Here is a 13,144-nt window from a genome sequence, read left to right on the forward strand (position 1 = left end):
GTCCTGGCTTGCTGGTTATATACTGCTGGAATGTTTCTTGTAACATCTGTTCAGGCATATGCAAGGTTGGGGCTGTGTGCCTTCTATCCAACTGAAAGGAATAGGCGTATTTAACAGCTGTACTTCATGCATCATTGAAGAGCAGAGTAAGTAACAGCTGATGAGGTTGCCTGTTCCCAGACAGCTTTGTAGTTCAGACCCTTTCAAAAAGGTTAGAGGGAAAAAGGTTAATATCATCTTGCTTGCTTGAAATTCTCTCCTAAGCTGTGCTTGTGCCCTTTGCACCTAGGCTGCTGTGATCTGAGAAGGAAGCCAAAATTAATCCAGAAGAAAATTACATGTTTCCCGTGACAGTATTAAGAAAATGGAGTACCAGGGGTATAAAGTCTTTAGCACAGAATTACAGTTGAAAAGCCTTTTGCAATTTCTCTACTAACTAGGACTAAACCTGACCGGTTCCTTAGCACGGCAGGCAGATATTTATTCCTGGAGAACCTCATCTCCTGAGCTGCCTGCCCCAGGAGGAATTGCATCTTCACTTAGGGAAGTAGGAAGAGGGGAGACCTAAGAGGGACTGAGACAGGTAGGATATTTTCATAGATTGATAGCTAACATAGAGCAATTATTAAAATGGAGTAAGTAATGCAAACTCATGTTACTTAGAGTACTTATAGTATTGTTTGGTGTCTTTATTTTTTGTGATTCTCATGAGGCTTTTGCCTTTCCTGGATACAGACAGGATCATGCTGCTGGCAGCCTGTGTCTGGCCCTTCCCAGGCACTGCATCTCAGGCCTCTGGGGCAGGAGGTCACAGGATATCAGATTCTCTCCTTATTTTGGTTTCACACTTCCCAAACTACCGCCACATCCACTTTAATCATGGGTGAACGGTCTTGTACATTCTGCTGTCAATTCATCCAGCCTTTCTAGTACTACTCTGAAAATATGTTGGAGTCATAGGACCATTCCTGTCGGTAGGGACCTCGGGAGGTCTCCAGTCCAAGCTCCAGCTGGGAGCAGGGGCAGCTCGGCCTCCTCCAGGTCGCTCAGGGCTCTGGCCAGTCAGGTCCGGGAAACCTCCAAGGATGGAGATGACACAACCTCCCTGGGCCCCGCTGCACTGTCCTCCTGGGGAAAAAGTTTTTTCTTTATATCCTGCCTGACTCTTGCCTCTTTTCTCTCATCTTCCTACCGTGCACCGCTGGGACAAGCCTGGCTCCATCTCCCCGTCGGCCTCCCTGTAGGAGTAGGGTGGTGACTACCAGGACTCCCTCAACCTTTTTTCTTCTCCCGCCTGAAGAAGCCCCAGTCCCTCAGCCTCCCCTCACAGAGCAAGCGCTACAGTCCCCTGAGCATCTTGGTGGCCCTCAGCTGAGCTCGCTCCTGGTTTTTGATGTCTCCCTTGTATTAGAGGCCCCGGGACAGGACACAGAACCGAGGTGTGGTCTAACGAGTGCTGAGCAGAGAGGGATGATCCCTTCCCTCGACCTGCTGGCTGTGGGCCTGTGGTCCGACAGCCCAGGACGCTGTTGGCCTTTGGTGCTGGGGCACAAGTTCAGGTTGTGTCTGCCCAGACCCCCAGGTCCCTTCTAGGGGCGCTGTCCCCAGCCCGTGTCACTGCCAGAGGCTCTTCCTTCCCAGGGGCAGGACTTCACGCTTGTCCTTCTAAAGTCGCTGCTGGCCCCCTCCTCCAGGCTGGCTCCGTCCCACTGGTGGCAGCTCTGCCCTCGAGCAGCGTGTGACCGGTCCCCGCGGATTTGGCGTTACCTGCAAACTTGAACTGGTGCTCCACTGCCTCCCCCAAACAAACGAGGGAGCCCGGACCGGTGCCCGGAGGCACTCGCGTGCTGCCAGCCTCCAGGCAGAGCGCGGGCTGTGCCGCTCCGAGCCCGGCCACCTCACCCGCGGCTTACCCACCTGGCTGTCCACCCATCCTGATCTAACGTCCCAGCTCACAGACAGCGTCGTGGGACACAGTGACAAGTGCCTTGCTAAAGTCAAGGCAGATGGCATCCACCTCTTTGCCCTCATCCACCAACCCAATAACTTGATCACAGAAGGCAGTCAAGCTGGTCAGGCGTGGTTTACCCATGGTAAAGGCATGCTGGCTGCTTCCAGTTTTCACTATTTCCTTTGTGTGACCAGAAACGTGCTCCAAGAGGAGTCACTCCATGATTTTCCCAGGGAGAAAAGTGAGACTGACCAGTTCTCAGATTGTCTCTTGGGCCCTTTTTGAATGTGGGTGCAACATTTGCCTTTCTTAGTTGTGGGGAATCTCCCGCGATCCTCATTTCTTTTCACAGATGGTAGAGAGGGGCCTTGTAAGGACACTGGTGGGCTCCCCCAGGACCTTTGGGTTCAGCTTGTGTTGTCCCGTGGGCTTGTACGGGTAAAGCCAACCTTCTTGACTCAGCTGCCTTGCCTGCCTTTCCCAGAGCGTTGGTGTCTATCCATGCCAGCATCCAGCCATATGAGCTCTCCTACCGTAAAGATTGTGAGGGACAGAAAGAAGTTAAGGATCAAACTAATTTCCCACGTGGTCTCAGGAAAGCCGTATTCCTCGGCTTTTGCTATCACCTCATTTGACCGATTTAGGGTAAGAACAGTGTGTATTTATGCAGCCCCCAGTTTGACTGAACACTGATTGCTGTAAAAGCCTTTGAGCGTTGCTGCAACATGAGTGGCGTGTGTGTTTTTCGTCAGCATCCACAGAGTCCTTTTATCCCCTTCTGTCCATGGGATAGTACACAGAAATAGCTCACTCCTGGGACAGTGGGATATATTGGGATGGAGAAGTTAGTTAAGCACACAAGTGGAGAGAGAACAATATTCTGATAGAAAGCAACAAACTGATCCCAGAGTTTCAGGGATGTATTTAGTCAGAACTGGAACAGGTAGTGTAAGGAAGAGGAAAGGAACCAGGCAGAGAGGAGAGTAAGAGAGGCAGATGGGCAACAAAGCTGACACAGACTGGGTGAAGGAAATGATTAGTGCAAGTCATTAAGCAGAGCCAGCATTCGTTCAGTTTGTGACTCAATCATGTGTGTTGTGGAGTTTCAAGGTATGGGACTTGAGTACCTCTCCATATTTGAGTGAGTTACCTGCTGGTACACATAAACCAAAAGAGATCAGAGGGAAGACCAGCTCTTGTTCTTAATTCATCTCACTTAAGAAGAGGAGGGAAAGGAAGGCAGGGAGAATCTAGGGAAGAAGCTCTTCCCACTGGCAGAAAAAATACTGCTGTACAAAAGAGAATGTGGGTGGCAGTGGTTTGTAAGGAGAAATCATAGTGGTGAAATCTGTCTAGTTTGGCTAAGTGGTGACTTTGGAGGAGGACATGAAAATATCTCTTGAGTATTTGAAAGAGGAGGAGGATTTACTGAGGGTGGTCTAAAAGAACAAAAGCTACAATAGTAGGTTAAAATTTAGAAAGTACACATAAAGCATGAAGACATTTTTCCTGACAGTGAGCTCTAACGGCAACTGAAACTGCCTCTGAAAGGAAGTTTTAACAAGATCATTACTGGATTGGATATAGATGGGAAATAAGATGAGACTAACTGGGAAATAGACTCAACCCATAAATGAAATGGCTCTCCGTCCCTTTATTTGTGATAGTCTGGTAGCTACAAAGGGGTCCTCTACTTTCAGCCTGTTGGGAAGTAGGTGCTACAGGAACAAAGGACTCTAAGTATCCTAGAAGTGCTTGTCCCAGAGCCGCTAGGATTCGATGTGCATGTTAAAGAATCTTTATTTCAGTCCAAACAGATGTCTCATGTAATATTTCTTTGTATATCCCTGTGTTTAAATGTTTCAATTTCCTGTGCAGCTTGGGAAGGAAAGCAGTCAGATGGACAGTCGAGCAGCCCTCAGAACTCCACCTCCAGTTCCTCTCCCTCTGTTAAGCTTGATAACTCCTTGCCAGGGTTGGGGAAGAAACCATTCCAGAGATCTGACAGGCTCCATGCAAGTAAGATACTTATTTTTCTGCTTACAGAGATTTGGTTGCTCTGATGACAGAACAAAAGCCTAAATAGCAAAGTTGAGTAAAATGTGTAATTAATTCCGTTGCTAAAGAGACTTCTGGACAGCTCTGTGAGGTCCTGCTAGTATGCTGTGTGAATTAGGATAAATAATGCAAACCTTCCCTATGCAAATAAGCCTTTTCTCATTTCTTATCATCAGGGGTTTCTACCTGTGACTTTGCAGCTTGCTGTTTGAGAAGCACAAAAGGACTTGTATTATTTAGCAGGCTTTTTAATATACTTGAAACACTCTGATAACATTCAAAAATAAAAAGAAATTCCTTCCCAGATCTTTATACTTCAGACCCCACTGTTATTTGGCTTCCTTCCCATTCACTGAGGTGAGGTCTTTCTCGGCCCTCCTGACATTTTGCAGTTTCTTTTACGTGTATCAACGATGGAATTGACCTCTGTGAACTGAAGGATATTCTGCAGTCTCTATCTGTGCTAATGATCCCGGGGTTTCTTTATCACTGGTGAAGATAGGCACTTCTCAGGGCGTGTTTCATCTGTCCCCTGTAATTAGGAAATTCTGGAACTTAAGTAGATTATAAACCTGCATTTGAATTTGAATTCAAATTTGCATTTGAAACGTCTGCATGACTTCTAATAGAGCGAATTTCCCCAAATGAAACAAGCCTCCATGGCATTTATTTTGTTAGATACTATTACCTGAAAAATAATTGCAGTCATCCCTGAAGCCAGGGAGAGCAGGGTCTGTCTTAGTATTACCTTTTTTCTAATAATGCACTTTTAATCTAAGCTTCAAAACACATGGTATTTTCCCAGGAAACAGAGTGCACAGTGCAAATGCTTTCTTCATTATTCTTCTCTGAATTGGCAGCACGTAACTGAAGCTGGCTGTAGCGTAAGGGTTAATGCTGGACTTGCTGGCTTTCAAACACAGAAAAGGAAAGAGTGTAGTAACTAACTCATTTTTACAACTTCGTCTCGTGCTGTGGTTTCTATGCAAGCACAATGAGCTGATGAATTTTTCTGAAATGCATTTGCTGAGAACAAAGTAGAAAAGTCCAAGAAGAAATCCTGAGGAACAAACTGACCTTAACTAGAGGCTCATAATAGAAAATTGATGTGGCCAAAAGCAGTTCTAGAAACCCTCCTGAAAGAGACTCCTTGCCTGTCCCCAGATAGCCAGCATTCCTACAGCAGGGATGCAGGCTACAATATATTAGGTATGGAAATTCTCTGTGCTGGAAAGCAGCTCCCACATTTTGTTTTCAACTGTATGTGCAAAAGTAAAACGTCTATTTCAAGTCAAGGTATGAAATGGATTACTGGAGTGGCATTTTGAAAATCTCAGGTCCAGCGAACTCCAAAGGAGCCTTTAATCCTCTCCCAGGTAAGATGTGACTTACGTCCTTGCGGTTCGTTGCAGGGCAGCTGAAGAGAACAAAGTGTGCTGAAATCGATGTGGAAACTCCCGACTCCATCCTCGTGAACACAAACCTGCGGGCGCTGATCAACAAGCATACGTTCTCTGTTCTGCCCACGGAATGCCAGCAGCGCCTGCTGCTGCTGCTGCCGGAGGTGGACAGGCAGGTACGTCGTGGGTTCTGCTGTGGAGGGGAGCTCAGCCCTCAGGCGTCGGTAGGGAGCGTCCCCAGCAGTGATTCGGACTGGACAGCCAAGTACCGGCCTTATGTCTAACAGGATAGACTTCTTCTGTGCACAGTGTGAAAAAAAAAAAAAAAACACTGGAAAAATTTCCAGTGATTTGTTTGGGTATTTGTTGCTACCAGAAAAAAAAAAAAAGAATTTGGGTTTGATAAACCAGTGGCTTAATTGTGTTTAATCAACACCATATTCTCAGCCACAGCGAGAGCAGTGGTTCCGTTACGCTGGGCTTGAGGAGGGCCAGGAGTGATGGGAAGGCAGCGGTGTCAGCGTCGCCCTGTCCTCTCCCAGGCTCTTCAACACGGGATTAACCCTGCAGCCTGGTGCCTTCCCACGGAATACCTGACCAGATGCTGCCAGTTAGTTCCACCATTCTCATTTCTCATGACCTTGTGTCACTGCTGTCAAATTCTGAACTTGGTACAGTGAGAGCTGAATGAGTTTTCTACTGCACTGTCCAGACTGCAGAGTAGACTTGACCTGCTCCAAAGAGCTTGTGTCCTGATCCGAAACCGCACTAGATTAAAGGTACCAAGCGTGCAGTGTGAGCCAGCCTTGAAGGCACTTTATTTTTGTGGGTGGTCTGTCTAAGACCTCTTTGTGTGTGAAGAGAGGAATTTGGAAAAGCAGAAAAGTACCTGATGGGGAGGGATGGCTTCAGTTACTCTGGGCGTGGCACAGAAGAAATGGGAAAAGGTTTTCATGGAGCTCTTCACTAAATAGTTGGTGATAACTGGAACAATTAACGTGAGTGACAGGGGGCTAAGAACTCAGCTTCAGTACTGGAAGAACAGCTAAGAGGATCTTTGATAAGACAGTTATTTCAACTCAGCTGGATGTGATGAATCTCATCCGAGGGGGTACATAAAAGAACTGCCTGCAGCCGTCTCAGCATTATAGCGGTTTTCTTCAGCAGGTTGTGGACGGCAGGGTGACAGAGGCGAGAAAAGAACAGATGTTGCACTTACATGTAAGAAGGAGGAAAAAACCACTGAGTTGAGGAAGTGAAGTTCAATCTGTTTGTGCCCAATACCAGAGAGGTTGTAGACAGAACAAGGACGCTTCCTTCCTTTTACCTCAGTCACATGTTACGTTTGTCTGCAGCATTCCTACCCCATCTGGGTTGGAGCTCCAGAGCAAAGCGAGATCCTGCGCTGTGCTTCCACTTCAGTTGTAGGGGTGTTAATTCCGAGGCCTTAACATATGTGCCTAGAGCCATTTTAAACGTGCCTTTGGTATGGTATCAAAGCTGGCTTCAAGACGCCACTCCAGGTGGAAATCTTGCGTGTGTCCTGTCTCAGACCTGCAAGGCCCATGAAGATACTTTTCTGTGTGGTGTTCAGATTAGGAGTTGGCACCGCTCAGTCACCTCCCAGGAGCCTCCGCCCCAGCGAGGTGCTCTGGGCTCCTTTTATAGAAAGTGGAAATCCAGCTGGTACAGTGTGACCAAATACAGGTGTCTGCTCCAGGACAAGGTGAACTGCGTCCCCATCTCCCTACCCTCGGCTGCCCCGATCACTGCAAACTGCAGAGACACCGGCTCAGCCACAGACACTTGTAGCGCAGACATCCGTGTTTAGTGAGGTTAAATCCATCTTCGCAGCCGTGCTGCTCTTTTGGTTCTTACAAAATGTTAATAAAGCGCATGGGCCTGGCAGCTGCACTGTGCTCTGCTTTACAGAGGATGCTTTGCTGGACAGATAGCGTTCACTGGGAGTTAGGAGGAGTTCTAGCAGTTTATGTTGTCTCATAAATTCTAATCTTCAATCAGCATTCATCAGGGACTTGTTAGTCCAAGGCTGATCCAATAAATATTTGAAGGAATTGTTTTATAAGTCCTGTGGCCTTTGTAATAATTAGGTATGTGTCAAAATATGATGTGATGGAGTTTGCAGCTGGAGTTTACTGGCAAGAACCTCACAGCAGATGGCAAGACATTTCTGTCCTGACTTTTAAGTTTAATTGTCCTTAAATTGAATTAGAATTTGACTGAGGACAAATTTTGACTAACTAAAGAATATTGCTTGGCTCCTGAGAGGACAAATCTTACATTTCACTGGAGTAAATCTCCTAGAGCAGCCCACCGCCTCGAGCGGTGATGCGTGCTTTATAAAATGTCAGGCTTTGCTGTCGTAAACAGGAGAAGAGGTGAAGGTTGGACGTGCCAGCTGAGAAAGGTCACGTAGCTGTTGTGTTTTGACTCAGCCTGGGCCGTTACAGCTGGTGCTTCTGTAGAAGAGAAAGCGGGCGCTTTGAGGCCCGCCCCGCGGGAGTTGCCTGTCCTCCAGCACAAGGGCAGGCAGCACCCTGTGGGTGATAGGGGATATTTTGTTTATTCTGCTCCCTCTAGTTGATCAACAGAGATTTTGGACTAGAAAATAAATCTCATCTTTTATAATCCCTGTAATGGCTGCTCCTAACTTAAAATCTCCAGCTAAATCTTACCTACAAAACCTTCTATTAGATCGTTTCAATCACCTGCATCACACATGCTGCCTCAGGAGAAGTGCTGTTTCTATGAAATCTTGCACCGCTGACTGTTTGAGGCACAGATCTCCCAGTGTAAGCAGTTGCAGCCTACATGTGGGCAGTTGGATTTTGCTTGTTTGTTCTGATTTATTATTTACACAAGGAATTAGAAGCACATCTGTTTGCTCACTGCAGGTTTTTTGCAACTTACTGAATGATACGTGTATTTTTGTGTTTCTGGTAGAGAAATTCAACATTTATTTCTGTGGGATAAAGAGCAAAAGCAAACCTCATCTATGTTTGAGTATCCTGCTTACAATTTCCCACCACGCTGCATCCCAGCCTCAGCCTCATGCTTTCTCATTTCTGTCCCACTCTATAGCACGACTGCCCTCTTTGGTTAGCCGTATTTCAAAGACGGAATGGGTCTTGAGCTTCACTTGTCCCTGGTTTTGCTGAAGCATCCATGGTTAGGACTACATAAATTTCAAAGTTACTTTTATATGATACCTTTTATGTCCTTGCTTTTCCTTCGGGCACTTTTTTTACGTTCGCCAGAAGACAGCAGAGCTGTTGCTGCGGGCGGTAGTTCAGGCGGTATCGTACATTCATTTTGCAGGGGAAAGGGCACCTGAAGCAGCTTTGCTGTTCCTTGTGCTTCTCTTTGCCACCTGTACCATCTGCTGCTCGGGTATGCTTGTGCAGCAGCACTGTAGAGGACTGGGCTAAAGCAAGGGCGAGGAGAATCTGCCACAGCCTCCGGGCCCCCAGACCTGGCTAAGCACAGCCTTAAGGCGGCTCCTTATTTTCTTCGGAGTGAGTTAAAGGCAGATTCCAGAGAGATTTGTGGCAACGTTGGGACTCTCGCTGTGTTTTCCGATCCCATGTGACAAGGTGTGGCATTTGCCTTTCCAGCTAGTTAATCCTCTTTGCTGTGTTATGTGTTGCAGGTTGGGGCAGATGGTTTGATGAAGCTGAGTGGCTCCGCACTCAACAACGAGTTCTTCACGTCCGCTGCCCAAGGCTGGAAGGAGAGGTTGTCAGAAGGTGAGACTTACCCAGACAGTGAAACAAAGCACTAGAGGGCTTTCAGCTAGTGAATGTTTTGGGGATGTGTAAAAGATACTTCACAGAGAAGTTGAAGCACTGGAGTGGCTTACTAGGTCAAGTAGTCAACACGGCCCATGAGAGCAAACGCAAGCCTAGAACTGTGTCACCTCAGGGTCAGAGAGGGCTGCAGTAAGGAGTGCTCTTCTGAACTTAGCATGGAAAAGTGAACAAGTGTCTGGAACAGATGAGAAAAAATGTGTTTAAAATCTCACTGAAGTGACAGTAAAGCTGTGTTGTTCTCAAGCTGTGGTAGCTAAGCGTAGCCCATGGCTAAACCCAGTAGAGAAGGTGAACTCCCCTGCAGAGTAATGCGCTGTCCTCAGCGAAGCTGCCGTAGCCACGGACGGCCTGCTCAGTCCCTTGAGCCATAACGTTTTGTAACACAAAGTCAGACATTTACTAATCTACAGGAGTCCTGCACCTTCAACGGTCATTTGCATCTGGAACTTGGAGGGATGGAATGGCACCAGCCGAGGCGTGCTCACGCACTGCGCGCAGGGACCCTCCGCTGCGGGCGCGGGCCCTGCCGCCTGCCACCAGAGCTGCTAGAGAGACCGCAGCGCCGGTCATGACTCACTTTACGAAGGCAGTATCATTTACTCGTGCTGAGATGATTGACTCCTCTTAAGAGGTTTTTCCGTAGAAAATTTACCCAATTCTGATGAGTAGCCCTTTATATTTTGTAGGTGCTGCGTGTATCTGTGCCAGTAAAGAGGAAGGCACAGAACTCAGCTGTCTAATCTGTTTAATTTTCAAAACCACCCCCAGTTTTAGCCGCCATCGTTTAGTGTTTTTCCTTTAATGCTTCTTAGAAGACCTTTGGTCCATTCACGTCTACACATCTGGAGGGTGCAGCTACGTTTACGCGAAGCCTTTCTCACCGTTGTGAAATGCTGTGGAAGGGGCTGCGGCGGTGAAGCTTGCAGCGATGAGGGCGAGGTCTGGAGCTGCCCCCCCGACCTCCTCACTGAGCACTGTGTCCCTGCTCAGGGGACACTGCGGGCAGAGCAGTCCTGCAGGCTCCAGCCACTCCTCAGGGTCCTGACGGCTCCTAACAATGCTCTCTGGGGTCACCCCCAGTATTATTTAGCGTGTGCAGAGAAAATCTTGAGAAAATGCAGGCCTGGTCAGCCTGCGTGTCATCACGGGGAAGGTGATGGAGCGAGCCCTCTTGGAGCACGTCGCCGGGCCTGTGAGGAAGGCGACTGGAGACGGCGTGGTTTTACCAAGGGTAAATCGTGCCGGAATAGCTTGACTGCGTTAAAAAGGATTGAATTTGTGGACAAGGGAAGAGCAGCGGGTGTCATTTACCTGGACCTAAGCAAAGCTTTTGGTACCCATCTCCCACACTACTGTTGTACCCACGCTGGGACACGAGGGTCTAGGGGGGTGTAGGTGGGTGGGTGCCCAACCAGCTGGGTGACCAGCTGGTTATTGGAGTCACGGGTCACGCCGGGAGGCCGGCGCCAGGTGGGGACCGCAGGGGCCTGTCGGGGCACCGTCCCTATTCACCTTCCTTCTCAGTGACCCGGGGGGGCTGTGGAGGACACCAACGGGGGGACCAGTCCCTGTGCTGGGGGGCAGCGGGACCGGGACAGGCCGGATCCTGCGCTGGGCAGGAAGAGCCTTGGCAGCGCTACGGGCCGGGGAGTGGAGCCAGGCTTGTCCCAGCAGCACATGGCAGGAGCATGGGAGAAAACAGGCACGAGTCAGATGGGAAACAAGGAAAAGCTTTTTCCCCAGGAGGACAGTGCAGCGGGGCCCAGGGAGGTTGTGTCATCTCCATCCTTGGAGGTTTCCCGGACCTGACTGGCCAGAGCCCTGAGTGACCTGGAGGAGGCCGAGCTGCCCCTGCTCCCAGCTGGAGCTTGGACTGGAGACCTCCCGAGGTCCCTGCCAGCCTTCGGGCAGGTGTTTGCAAGTAAAGTTCCTTCCCCAGGACTGCGAGCTGCCATGTAGGTTTCCACTGTGCTCTGCGCTCAGCGCACGCCTAGGCTCACGCAGACTTAGGTGTTGGCTGAAATTTTTCAACTGGGAGACAAAGGCGGCACGGCCACGGCAGTGAAAATCCAAGAATTCACTGGTTCAACAGAGATGATTTCACATGAATGCATGTTGTACCCTCTTGCTGCATCTCTCTCTGTGAAGGCAGGCCTTGCACTGTTTTCGATGCAACGGAGTTTCTGTATTTATTTACCTGACCAAGCTTATACAAAAACGGAAGAGAAGGTCGATGTACCAGAGATTCTGGTTTGGGCCCTCTGTACTCGCTGCAACAAAAGGATTGACTGTCCTGATTTAATGCTGGCAAATAAGAGTGTACTAAAAAGAGACAGGCTCATAGTTTCCTCTGAACGTTATTTGATAACTGCATGGAGAACAAACTCAGCAAGAATTTCTTATGATCCCTTATTTGATGGGAGAAAATTGTTGAGAAGCAAACTGCACAGTGATGGGAGTATCCAACTTTAAAGAATCCCCTCTTTTTGCAACTGCAGTGTCAGAAAGGGTCTGATTGCAGTGACTGTCTCCTCCAGTGCTAAAGACCACAACCAAAATGCTGCATGAACTAGATAAACCTTGAGAATGAGTGAAGTCTCGAGGCTCAAAGTCACGTGTCTATCATCAAATCACTGCAGTTGTGTCAAAAATCCAAGCTTTCTTGTCTAGTGATGAACTCGTATAATATTAACGCACGGGCTTACAAACCCTAACGGTTCAAAGCTGTGTCGGGGAGGGCTCAGACTTGGCTGCAGGAAACGTTTCTTCCAACTGCGCCACCCCAGGCCCCGCTCGCGGCCTCGCCTGCAAGCATGAGGGCGCCTGTGCTCACCCCCCCCCCATTTCTCCATGGCTTTCCCTGAAGATATCCTGTATTGCGTTTTGCAGGTGAGTTTACGCCAGAGATGCAGCTAAGAATACGGCAAGAAATAGAAAAGGAAAAGAAGGTCGAGCTGTGGAAGGAACATTTTTTTGAGAGCTACTATGGTCAGAGGTAAGACACTCAACTGTGTTGTTTAATCCCGCGCTGCCTGTCGGACGTCCCCTTCGCAGTGTTTGTAGCGTGCTGCCCAGCAGCAAACATTACTTTTCATTAGTCCTGAAACCTGAAGAAGGTCTCTGGCTTCGTCTGGCTGCCGCAGAACTCAGCAACTGCCTGAGTGGCCTGGGTCAGAAGCGATGTGTTTGCTGTCGTGGTTTCTAATGCTTTAACCAGCACAGGGCTCTTTCCCTTAGGCCAGGATGGCCTTTTGGCTTTACATCCTAACTCTTCCCACGCCTCCCTACAGTCCTTTGCGACAGTCCCCTCTTACGGTTCTCCCCACGCTGGGATGCGGGAGATCCATGGGTGCGTGGTGGCTGAGTGTACTCTGCCTGGCAGTAAGTCACCTGCTACGTAAAATCGGGTGTATTTCCCCCCATCTTCAGTCAGGCACGTGTTTGGTTCGACTCCCAAGTCTGCAAGTCTTCTGTGTTTATTTTTGTGTCAAGTTTTTCCCATCCTTTTGGGCTACGGAGAGGATTTCTGGTTTCTGTGCAAGTAACTACTAAGAAACTTGAAAACAAACAGACACATATAAATAACTAATAGGGAATTTCTTACCCTGCATCTTGACAGTTAACTTTCATGCCTGTCCTTGGACTGCCAGCCAGTTTTCCTCCCATTCACCTACGATGGTTTTGCCCTCTAGAGCCCTGGGGTTACTGCAAGCCCCATTTCCATCACCCCGTGCTCTGACAGCCTGGGGGGTCCCGTGAGCAGGGGGCTGGTGTGTGTGCATGTACACCTGGCAGGCCGTGGTGCTGAGTAAGGAGTGCACCAGGTTGGGAACACAGGTGACCTGCTGGCGGCAGCAACAAGCTCTACTCGGCTAACTTCCCCAGTTCAACCAGTGTTGAAAACC

General features: G+C 48.7%; 1 protein-coding gene across 5 annotated transcripts in view; it reads left to right on the plus strand.

Moving 5' to 3' along the window:
- Positions 1-13,144, plus strand: part of ASXL2 (ASXL transcriptional regulator 2) — a 127,568-nt gene that overhangs the window by 101,033 nt on the left and 13,391 nt on the right. For 4 of the 5 annotated variants that reach the window (XM_042803474.1, XM_042803475.1, XM_042803473.1 and 1 more), the window contains 4 exons: positions 3,830-3,970; positions 5,422-5,585; positions 9,080-9,176; positions 12,129-12,234. In XM_042803474.1, the coding sequence (XP_042659408.1) occupies positions 3,830-3,970; positions 5,422-5,585; positions 9,080-9,176; positions 12,129-12,234 (508 nt within the window). The remainder of the gene's footprint in view (positions 1-3,829; positions 3,971-5,421; positions 5,586-9,079; positions 9,177-12,128; positions 12,235-13,144) is intronic. The other variant, XM_042803470.1, reaches the window with a different exon arrangement.

This window comes from Tyto alba, unplaced genomic scaffold (assembly GCF_018691265.1).
Source record: "Tyto alba isolate M040663 unplaced genomic scaffold, T.alba_DEE_v4.0 Super-Scaffold_40, whole genome shotgun sequence".
Lineage (NCBI taxonomy): Eukaryota > Metazoa > Chordata > Aves > Strigiformes > Tytonidae > Tyto > Tyto alba.